At 44.7% G+C, this 11,384-nt stretch overlaps 1 protein-coding gene across 3 annotated transcripts in view; it reads right to left on the bottom strand.

The window, feature by feature from the left end:
* Positions 1-6,191: 6,191 nt before the first annotated feature.
* The window catches only part of LOC134346539 (zinc-binding protein A33-like), a 28,785-nt gene continuing 23,592 nt past the window's right edge, over positions 6,192-11,384 (bottom strand). For 2 of the 3 annotated variants that reach the window (XM_063047948.1, XM_063047949.1), the window contains one exon: positions 6,196-8,422. In XM_063047948.1, coding sequence (XP_062904018.1) covers positions 7,914-8,422 — 509 coding nt within the window. In that variant the 3' untranslated portion in view covers positions 6,196-7,913. Of the gene's footprint in view, positions 8,423-11,384 lie in introns of all 3 variants that reach the window. The other variant, XM_063047951.1, reaches the window with a different exon arrangement.

Here is an 11,384-nt window from a genome sequence, read left to right as displayed (position 1 = left end):
TGATAGGGATGTTAGTAGGTAGGGTCAGGAAGGACAGGCAGATGATAGGGCAATTTCATTCCCGGAATCATCCTTCTGAACCTCATCCGGACACTCTCCAATGCCAGCAGAACTTCTCGGATGAGGAGCCAAAACTGTTCACAATACTCAAGGTGAGGCCTCACCAGTGCCTTATAAAGCCTCAGCATCACATCCCTGCTCTTGTATTCTAGACCTCTTGAAATGAATGCTGACATTGTATTTGCCTTCCTCACCACCGACTCTACCTGCAAGTTAACCTTAAGGGTGTTCTGCACAAGGACTCCCAAGTCCCTGAACATCTGAGATTTTTAGATTTTCTCCCCATTTAGAACATAATCTGCATATTTATTTCTACTACCAAAGTGCATGACCATGCATTTTCCAACCTTGTATTTCATTTGCCACTCTCTTCCCCATTCTCCTAATCTGTCTACATCCTTCTGCAGCCTGCCTGTTTCCTCAACACTACCTGCCCCTCCACCAATCTTCGTATCATCTGCAAACTTGGCAACAAGACCATCTATTCCATCATCTAAATTATTGATATACAGCATAAAGAGAAACAGTCCCAATGCCATTCCCTCAGAACACCACTAGTCACTGGCAGCCAACCACTCACTGCTCCTGCCAATCAGTCAATGCTCTAACTATGCCAATAATTCTCCTGGAATACCATGGGCTCTTAAATTCTCCCTTGTGGCACCTTGTCAAAGGCCTTCTGAAAGTCCAGTATACAACATCCACTGCATCCCCTTTATCTATCCTACATGTAATCTCCTCAAAGAATTCCAACAGGTTCTTAAGGAGTGGAGTAACATTTGCAATTTTCCAATCCCTATGGCACCTATGGCCTACGGCCAGATTGGGGTACAGCTTCTTTCCAACTGTGATAAGACTGCTGAGTGGATCCTGACCCGGATCTGGACCGTACCCTCCAAATATCCGGACCTGCCTCTCGGTTTTTTTGCACTACCTTACTTTCCATTTTCCTATTTATGATTTATAATTTAAATTTTTAATATTTACCATTGATTTGTAATCCAGGGAGCGGGAAGCGCAGAATCAAATATCACTGTGATGATTGTACATTCTAGTATCAATTGTTTGGTGAAAATAAAGTGTAAAGTATAAAGTACCATGCCAGAGTCCAATGATTTTTGAAAGATCGTTACTAATGCCTCCACAATCTCCACCACTATTTCTTTCAGAACCCTAGGGTATAGTTCATCTGCTCTGGGTGACTCAGGTCTTCCAGCTTTTTGATTACCTGCTCCCTTGTAATAGTAACTGTACTCACTTCTCTTCCCTCACACCCCTCAACATCTGGAACAGTGAAGACTGATGCAAATTGCTTATTTAGTTCATCTGCTATCTCTTTGCCCTCCACTATTATTTCTCCCTCCTCATTTTCTAGAGGTCCTATATCCACTCTCATCTCTCTTATATTTTTTACATGCTGGAAAAAGCTTTTACTTTACAATATCACTTTTGTATACAGGTTGAGTCTGTGGTAAAGAAGGAAAATGCAATGCTGTCATTTATTTCAAGGGGAATAGAATATAAAAGCAAGAAGATAATGCTGAGACTTTATGGACACTAGTCAGGCCACACCTGGAGTATTGTCAACAGTTTTGAGCCCCATTTCTCAGAAAGGATGTGTTGTCATTGGAAACAGTCCAGAGGAGGTTCATGAGGATGATTCCAGGAATGCAAGGGTTAACATAAAATGAGTGTTTGAAAGCTTTGCACCTGTACCCACTGGAATTTAGATGAATGTGGGGGCACGGTTGGGAACCTCATTGAAACCTACCAAATGTTGAAAGGACTAGATAGGGAGAATATGGAGACGATGTTTCCTCTGGGGTATCAGGAACAAGCCTCAAAATTGAGGAGGCGACCCTTTAGAACAGAGATAAGGAGGAATGTTTTTTAGCCAGAGAGTGGCAGAGAGTAGTAAATCTGTGCAATGGTCATGGTGTGGGTCAAGTCTGTGGGTATATTTAAGACAGAAGTTGATAGCGTCTTGATCGGCCAGGGCATCAAAGGTTATGGCGAGAAGACAGGTGTATGGGGTTGAGTGGGATCCAGAATCAGCCATGATGGAGTGGTGGAGCAGACTCAATGGGCTGAATGGCCTAATTCTGCTTCTATGTCTTATGGACTCTTTTATCTTGTTCTTTCATGCTTGGGAAGATGTTGCAGTTGATTGCTAAGGATGTGATTTCAGTGTACTTAGAGACCCATGAGAAAATCAGCCAAACTCTGCATGGTTCCCTTAAAGGAAAATCTTGTCTGACAATCTGGTGGAATTTTTTGAAGAAATAACAAGCAGGGTAGTCAAAAGGGTATCAGTGGATGTTGTGTACTTAAATTTTCAGAAGGGTTTTGACAAGGTGCTGCACATGAGGCTGCTGAACGATAAGTATTAGTGGAAAGATAATTGCATGGATAGAGCATTGGCTGATTGGCATGAAGCAAAGAGTGGGAATAAAGGCATCCTTTTTGGATTGGCTGCCGGTGATTAGTGGTATTCCATAGGAGTCTGCTGGGACCGCTTCTTTTTATGTTGTCTGTCAGTGATTCGGATGATGAAATTGATGGCTTTGTGTCAAAGTTTGTGGACAATACGAAGACTGGTGGAGAGGCAGGTGGTACTGAGGAAGCAGAGACACTGCAGAAGGAATTAGACAGATTAGGAGAATGTGCAAAGAGGTGGAAGATGAAATATAGTGTCAGAACATATATGGTCATGCACTTTGGTCGAAGGAATAAAAGAATTATCTCTTTTCTACATGCTGAGTAAATGCAAAAGTCCGAGGTGCAAAGGGATTTGGGAGTCATTGGCAGGATTCCTTAAAAGTTAATTTGCATGTTGAATTGGTGGTGAGGGAGGCAGATGTAATGTTAGCATTCATTTCAAGAGAAGTAAAGTATAAAAGCAAAGATGTAATGCTGAGTCTTGATAAGGCACTGACAAGTCATCACTTGGAGTATTGTGAGCAGTTTTGAGCCCCTCATTTGAGAAGAGATGTGCTAGCATTGGGGAGGGATCAAAGGAGGTTGACGAAAATGACTCAGAATGAAGGCGTTTTCATATGAGCAGCAATTGAAGGCTCTGTGCCTGTACTCGCTGGAATTTAGAAGAACGAGGAGGATCTCATTGAAACCTATTGAATGCTGAAAGGCCTAGGCAGAGTGGATGTGAAGAGGATGTTTCCTTTGGTGGGGGAATCTAGGACCAGAGTGTAGACCCTCAAAATAGAGGGACATCCATCTATAGCAGAGTTGAGGAGAGACTTCTTTAGCCCACGGGTGGTGAATAGGTGGAATTTGATGCCACATGTGACTGTGGAGGTCAAGTCACTGGGTGAATTTCAGATGGAGGTTGGTATTTTCATGATGAGTCAGGTCATGAAAGATTATGGGGAGAATGCAGGAGAATGGGGTTGAGAAGGAAGTGATAAGCCATGATAAAATGGCAGGGCAGACTTGATGGGTTGAATGGCCCAATTCTGCTCCTACATCTTACAGTCTTTTAGTCTAAACTACATATATAATCACCACATACAACTCTGAGATTTGTTTTCTTCCAGACATACTCAATAAATCCAAGTAACATCACAGCTCCCTGTTCGGTGGTGGCAAGGGCTTTACCCGTGATGGACTGGGCAGTGATAAGGTGCATACAACAAATAAATACTGAGTGTGAAGGACAGGACTTGCTGATAATGTGGACATGTTGAAAATCAAAGTAAAATTATTATCAAAGTGCATGTATGTTACTATTTACAGTACAGTTTTGAGATTCATTTTCTTGCGGGTTTTTACAAGTAAATAAAGTATGAAAGAATTTACAAAAGACTATGCATTAAAAGCACTGAACAGTAACCAACGTGCAAAAGAAGATCAATTTCACAAATAAAAGAAATTCTATTGAGACCGTGAGTTCTAAAGGGTTCTTGAAAGTGAGTTTCCAGAATCAGTTTAGTGTTGAAGTGAGTAAAGTTATCGACTCTGGTTCAGGAGCCTGACGGTTCAGGGGTAATAACTGTTCCTCAACCTGGTGGTGTGGGACCTGATGGTTGAGGGGTAGTAACTGTCCCTGAACCTGCTGGTGTGGGACCTGATGGTTGAGGGGTAATAACTGTTCCTGAACCTAGTGGTGTGTAGCCTGACGGTTGAGCAGTAATAACTGTTTCTGAACCTGGTAGTGTGGGACCTGATGGTTGTAGGGTAATGACTGTTCTTAAAACCTGGTGGCGTCGGACCTGATGGTTGTAGGGGAATAACTGTTCCTGAACCTGCTGGTCTGGGACTTGTTGGCTGAGGGGTAATAACTTTCCCTGAACCTGGTGGTGTGGGACCTGATGGTTGAGGGGTAATAACTGTTCCTGAACCTGGTGGTGTGGGACCTGATGGTTGAGGGGTAATAACTGTTCCTGAACCTGGTGGTGTGGGGCCTAAAGCTCCTGTCGCACTTTCTGAAGGCAGCAGCGGAAAGAGAACACAATGCAGTTGAGTATTTAATGATGGATGCTTCTTTCTTGTGGCTGTTCTCAATGGTGGGGAGGGCTTTACCTAGGACAATATATCCATCACATTTTGTGCGGTTTTCCACTCTGAGGCATTGGTGTTTCCATAACAGGTGTGGGTTATGGAATTGGGATGGTTTTTCATTACCCTGCAGAAGCTCTAAATGTTTTCATTAGCTCTCTGTTTTTAACTAAATCCATCATGAATTGAAGAATTAGAGAGGCTTTCTTAACTTAATGCAAAGATTTATGAAAAGCCTCTTTAAGTATCTTCCATTGCTATTACCCAACCTTTGCCTGTAATATATCTTCCTCATCCATTTCAGCCAACTCTATGCTCACACAATTGTAACCTGTTCAATTTAAATTTGATACACTGGCTTCAGCCCCAGATATCTCACTCTCAAACTGAACTTGGCATTTAACCATGCTTCTTCATGTCGACTTGCCAGTGAAAGGGGGGAATTACAATGTTAAAAGTGGGACAAACATCAGGTGCTGCTGGCAGATCTTCAGATCAGTGAAAGACGTTCTTTGGTCAGACGAAACTTGTTGGTCTCGCGAGCACACCAAGATATCTGTGGAGGAAAGCAGCCAACTGGCACATTGCAGGCTGCGGGAATACATGCTGAGGGACACACTGAAGTTCAGTGGGGAAGGACCACAATGTAGGGTTCGTCTCCTACTCGAGAGGGCGGGGCTGGGTGTGGGGAGAGGTAGCCTTCCAGTTATTGTAGGAGTTAGTATACCACCCCAGGGTGGCACATGAGTGGCAGCAGAGCTGTTAAATTGTATGAATGATGGTGGCATCTATTTGGGCACCCTGGTAGCGTAGCAGTTATCTCAGGACGTCAGAGTTTGGAGTTGAACCCTGGCGTCCTCTGTAAGGAGACTGTACGTACACCCCATGGAATGCGTGAGTCTTCCCCTTGTGCTCTGGTTTCTTCCCACAGTTCAACGCCGTACCGGATAGGTTAATTGGCCACTGTAAAGTGCTCTGTGATTAGGTTAGAGCTAAACGTGTTGTTGGGGTCCGGGATGCTGGGACGGTACTGCTCAAAGGGCCCACCCCACTAAAACAAGAAGAGCTGTACGGAGATCATTGACCGTGTACAGCCCTGTGAAGGACGAAAGGGCATTGAGTGCTTTAATCTTGTAAATACTTTTATCATCAATAAAGTGTATTTTGTTCCAAAAAAAAGAGGAAAAATAGCCTTAGCTCTGCCAGCACATCGAGATGTCCGTGGAGGACTGCGGAACACCACAGGAGGACGTGCTGAGGGAGGCACTGAAGCTCGGAGCAGCCACCTCAAAGGCTCGGGTACACATAGAAAACCCAATGCCCACGATGCTGTGCTGAACAAGGTTCTTCCACTACAGAAGAGGGAGGGGCCAGCTTGGGACTGGAAGACCCCCCCAATTATTGACCACCTCAGGGGCCACATGAGTGGGAACAAAAAGACCTTTATACACTCAGGCCATGCCTCCCAGAGACTTGGGCTATATTCTTTTTGGTGACTGTACACTTTTGCTAACATAACCATGTGTGCTGTGCTCTACAGGAACCTTGTTTTGTTTGGCTGTGTTCGTGTGTCTGGTTGAATGACAATTAAATGTGAACTGGCGCTTAATCCTATTGGTTTGATGCAATTTAATATTAAAACATTGTCTACAAATGTAAGAATGAGAAGTTTATTTACACAGTTTATTCTGGATTAAGAAATCAAGTAATTCAATTGTATTATCAAAATTAGATAGATTAAGCAATAACTTTTTTTGTGTGTACAGGCCACCTCTCACAGCATCCCACCAGTCCCACGTCCCCACGTTTCACCTCCAACTCTTTCCTCTCATTCTCATAGGCATCGACTCCCAACTGACCTGCTTAGCACACACCTGTGGGCAATTTACAGTGGTCAAAGCTAACAGTAAAGTGCTGGGTCCTGCCAGACAGATTCAAGCTATATGAATAGAAATCCAAAAAAAAAATCGCTAGGCCAACGTGGTATGGAAATAGTAAATGGAAAGTGCTGGAACAATTAACTCAGTCAGGTAGCATCTGTGGAAATCTGCGTCATCTGCCAGCAGGGAGGAGGTACAGGAGCCTGAAGACACACACTCAACACCTTAGCAACAGCTTTGGACCCTCTGCCATCACTACCATAAGGGTGGTGACGAGGGGGTGTACAGGAGTGAGATACGCCAACTGGTGGAATGGTGCCGCAGCAACAACCTGGCAGTAAGGGGAAAGAGCTGACTGTGGACTTCAGGAAGGGTAAAACGAAGGAATACATACCAATTCTCATAGAGGGATCAGAAGTGGAGAGAGTGAGCGGATTCAAGTTCCTGGGTGTCAAGATCTCTGAGGATCTAACCTGGTCCCAACATATTGATGTAGTCATAAAGAAGGCAAGACAGCGGCTATACTTTATTAGGGGTTTGAAGAGATTTGGTATGTCAATCAATACACACAAAAACTTCTGTAGTTGTACCATGGAGAGCATTCTGACAGGCTGCATCACTGTCTGGTACGGAGGGGCTATTGCACAGGACCGGAGGAAGTTGCAGAAGGTTGTAAATCCAGTCAGCTCTGCTTGGGTTCAAGCTTACAAGGTACCCAGGACATCTTCAGGGAGCAGTGTCTCAGAAAGGCGGTGTCCCTTATTAAGGACCTCCAGCACCCAGGGCATGCCCTTTTCTCACTGTTACCATCAGGTAGGTGGTACAGAAGCCTGAAGGCACACACTCAGTGATTCAGTAACAGCTTCTTCCCCTCTGCCATCCGATTCCTAAATGGACATTGAAGCTTTGGACACTACCTCACTTTTTAAAATATACATTATTTCTGTTTTTGCACATTTTTAAAAATCTCTTCAATATATGTAATTGATTTACTTGTTTATTATTATGTTTTATTTTATTTATTATTTTTTTCTCTCTCTCTGCTAGATTATGTATTGCATTGAACTGTTGCTGCTAAGTTAACAAATTTCACGTCACATGCCAGTGATAATAAACCTGATTCTGATTCTGTACTGCTGCTACAAAACAGCAAACTTCATGATGTATGTTAGTGATGATAAGCTTGGCTCTGATATCTCAGATCGGATGGGTTAGAGACCATTAAAAACAAACTGAATTTGGCATGGACCAGTGAGCCAAAGGAGCTGTTTTCAGGGGACCCCAGGTGGCCACAGGGAAAATGTACAACCTCCCTGCAGTCAGTACAGTCCTGATGACGGGTGTCGGCCCGAAACATTGACACTTTATTCCTCACCTCCCCTCCCTCCCCACAGGTGCTGCCTGACCTGCAAGGTTCCTCCAGCATTTTGTGTGCCTTGCTGCTGAATATGTTTAATTTCAGATTTTCAACCAGCTGGTTTCATCCAAAGTCCAGAAGAAAGGATAAAGTTTCTCTGTGAATTTATTCCCGGTGAAGATGTGCAGATGGGACTTGGAGTCCAAGTTGTAAAATGAAACTGTCCCGGACTCATAGTTGAGATAAACTCCCACCTTCCCGGGGATGGGACCGGCCGGGAGAGCGGTTGGGGGGGAGGTGAGAACACCAAGCCCATCACCCGTTCTCTGGATGATCCAGAATCCATTCTCTGGCATCATGTCAACCCGTTTCTTCCTCTCCACAGACTCTTTGACAACTCCCAGACCCCAGCCCTGATTCCCTGTCACATCTACCTCCCAGTAATTTCCCCCTGATGTGAATCCCTCTGATCCCAGCACACATGGCCAGACTGTGAACCTCTTCCAAGTGTCAGCGACTCTCTTTTGTTTCCTGGTCCACCTCACGCCCTTCAAGTCATTAGACACTTCGAGTAGCCTATTGGCTGTTTCCACATCTAGGGCCACAGCAACTGCGGGAAGAAGCAGAGAATTAGACAGTCTTTGGTTGGGTGGTTTGGGGGGTTGCTGAAGGGAGTCCCCTGGTCCATAGGTCAATGCCTCCCGAGCATTGGTCAGTAAATTGGCCAGGAGACAAGCAAATCAATGGTATCCACACTCATGTCAAAGTCAAAGTCATGTCAATGTATGTATAGTATGTCATCATTTCCTTGCAGGCATTTACAGTAAAATAAAGAAATACAATAGAATTTCTGAGAAACTATACATTAACAAAGACTAGCATGCAAGCAATGTGCAAAAGAATACATATATGCATACATATGCACATATTCATATATACGCACACAGTATATAATTACATACCAGGAGCATGATGGCTTTGGATAATACCTGTCCTTGAACCTGGCTGTGGACGACATAAGGCTTCTGTACCTGCTGCCCACAGTCTCTAAATATGTTGCAGTGAAGAAACAGACTCCTATACGAATGCATAATCGTCACATCTGCTATGAATTAACAGTCATGACAGTGAGTAAGATCATTTGAGTATCTAGGATAATACTAAGGCCATATAGTCAAAGGTATGTTTGTTACCTCAAATAAACTGAGCCATTATCGGGGGAAGGAGCCACTCAAATAAGAAACACGCGAAACACTGGAGGATCTCGGCAGGTCAGACGACATCTATGGTGGGGAGGTTTCGGGCTGAGACTCTTCATGAGGCCCGGAAGGGAAGGTGGAGGAAGACAGCAAAAGAAGGTGGGGGAGGATGGGGAGCTCAAGCTGGAAGGTGATGGGTAAAGCCAGGTGGGGCAGGGAGAGGGAGAGGTGGAGGTGGGATGATGTGAGGCGAGTCTGGGAGAGCAAGTGATGAAAGAGGCAGAGAGGAGCAACAAAGCACAGGCGGGGGGGGGGAGGAGGCAGCGAGAGAGAGTCTCACTGAGCTCCCATCAAGGAGAAAAGTTAAGCTTATTCAAGGTAGGCTTACCCAGATGACTTACCTCCTCCCTCCTCTCCCACCCACCCACCTTCCCCCTCACCTATCACCTGATCCACTGGAGGGAGAACACAAGCTGGCAGGTGATAGGTGAGATCAGGTGAGGTGGAATGAAGAGGCTGGGAGGGGAATAGGTGGGAGAGGTAAAGGGTTGACAAGGAATAGGAGAGGACAGTGAACTATTTGAAGAAAGGCAAGCAGAAGGGGCACCAGAGGGAGGTGGTGGGTGGGGGAGGGGGAGGAGAAAGAAAAGGGTAATACAGTAACCAGAACGGGGAATGGATATACAGTGGGGGGGGGGCGGGGGGAGAACTATTGGAAGTTAGAAAAATCGCTGCTCATGCCGTCAGGTTGAAGGCTACCCAGACAGAATATGGGATGTAGCTCCTCCAACCTGAGTTTAGCCTCATCGCAGTAGCAGAGGAGGCCATGGACAGACATGTCAGAATGGGAATGAGAAGCTGAATTGAAGTGGGTAGCGACTGGGAAATCTCACCTTTAGTGGCGGATGCAGTGAAGGCGTTCACTGGGGCAGTGCCCAATTTACATCGGGCCTCACTGGGAGCACTGGATACAGCAGATGACTGGGAAGGCAGTGGTTTCCCAGTGGCATTTCCAAACTCTACAATGGGTAGTCAAAACCGCCCAAGGAATCACTAGCACCAGCCTGCCCACCATCAAGGACACTTATACAGAAAGGTGCTGGAAAAGAGCCAGTTACATCATGAAGGATCCCACTCACTCTGCTCATGGACTGTTTGTCCCACTTTTGTCAGGGAGGAGGCTACGTAGCATCCACACCAGGACCACCAGACTCAAAAACAACGGTACGACTGATTAAAACCTCCACCAATACTTTATTATTCCCATCAGTCACCTTATGTACAGGCTAGTGTCACTTTATGGACATACGGTCGATGTATGTGCACGTTCTTTTATGTCTTTTTATTTATTGTGTTTTAGAGTCGTAGAGACCTAGAAAAGTACAGCACAGAAAACAGCCCTTCTGCCCGTCTAGTCCTTGCCAAACTATTTAAACTGCCTGCTGGGACCATAGCCCTCCATACCCCTACCATCCATGTACTTTTTTTAAAAAAAATATGATTGTGTCTTTTATCTCTTTTTTTTTTGCTCAGCGTCGGACCCAGAGCAACAAGTATATTGTTTTCTTTACACTCAAATGGGATTAAGCAATCTTGAATCTGTGCCCAGGTTTCAATGGCAGGGTCAAAGTTCATAAATTCAGTGATATGAAGCATAAAATGCAGTAAACAAGAAAGATTGCAGCAATATTAAGGATTAAAAGTCTCCAGATGAAAGCAAAGGTATGTGGTAGAACAAGAGGAACCAGTTTTTCAAAGGAAACAAGGTCCTTATTCTCTCTGAGGGTACAGAAACTGCGAGAACAAAGAGTTATTCATCTATCTGAGCTCACGTGTTCTGCCCGTCAGTAAAGTATTCTATTGGTTCTCCCGCCTGATCCCCATTACTGTTAACTCCTGTGAACTATTCCCCTGCCTGGAATACATTCAATGATTCGGTTTCCATAGCTACCCGGTGAAGGAATCACAGTCAGATTCGTTATCACTAGCATTTGCCATTTTGTGGCCGCAGTACTGTGCAATGCATAATAGAATTATAAGTCACAATAGGGATTAAATAAAAAATAAACCAAAAAAAATAGAGCTAAAAAGGAGCAAAATAGTGTTCATGGACCTTTTAGAAATCTGATGGCGGAGGGGAAGAAGCTGCTCCCGAGAGGTAAAATGTGTGTCTTCAGGCTCCTGTAACTCCTCCTTGATGGAGGTAATGATAAGAAGTCATGTCCTGGGAGGCGGGGGGTCATTGATGATGGAAGTCACCTTCTTGAAGAGTTGCCTTCTGAAGAGATCCTCAATGGTGCGGAGGCTAGTGCTCGTGGCAGGGCTGGCTGAGTTTGCAACCCGCTGCAGCTTTTTCAAACTTGGCAGAATTTG

This window comes from Mobula hypostoma, chromosome 5, assembly GCF_963921235.1.
Source record: "Mobula hypostoma chromosome 5, sMobHyp1.1, whole genome shotgun sequence".
Classification (NCBI taxonomy): domain Eukaryota; kingdom Metazoa; phylum Chordata; class Chondrichthyes; order Myliobatiformes; family Myliobatidae; genus Mobula; species Mobula hypostoma.
Note: the sequence above shows the minus strand (reverse complement) of the source record. Positions and strands in the feature narration are given on the sequence as shown.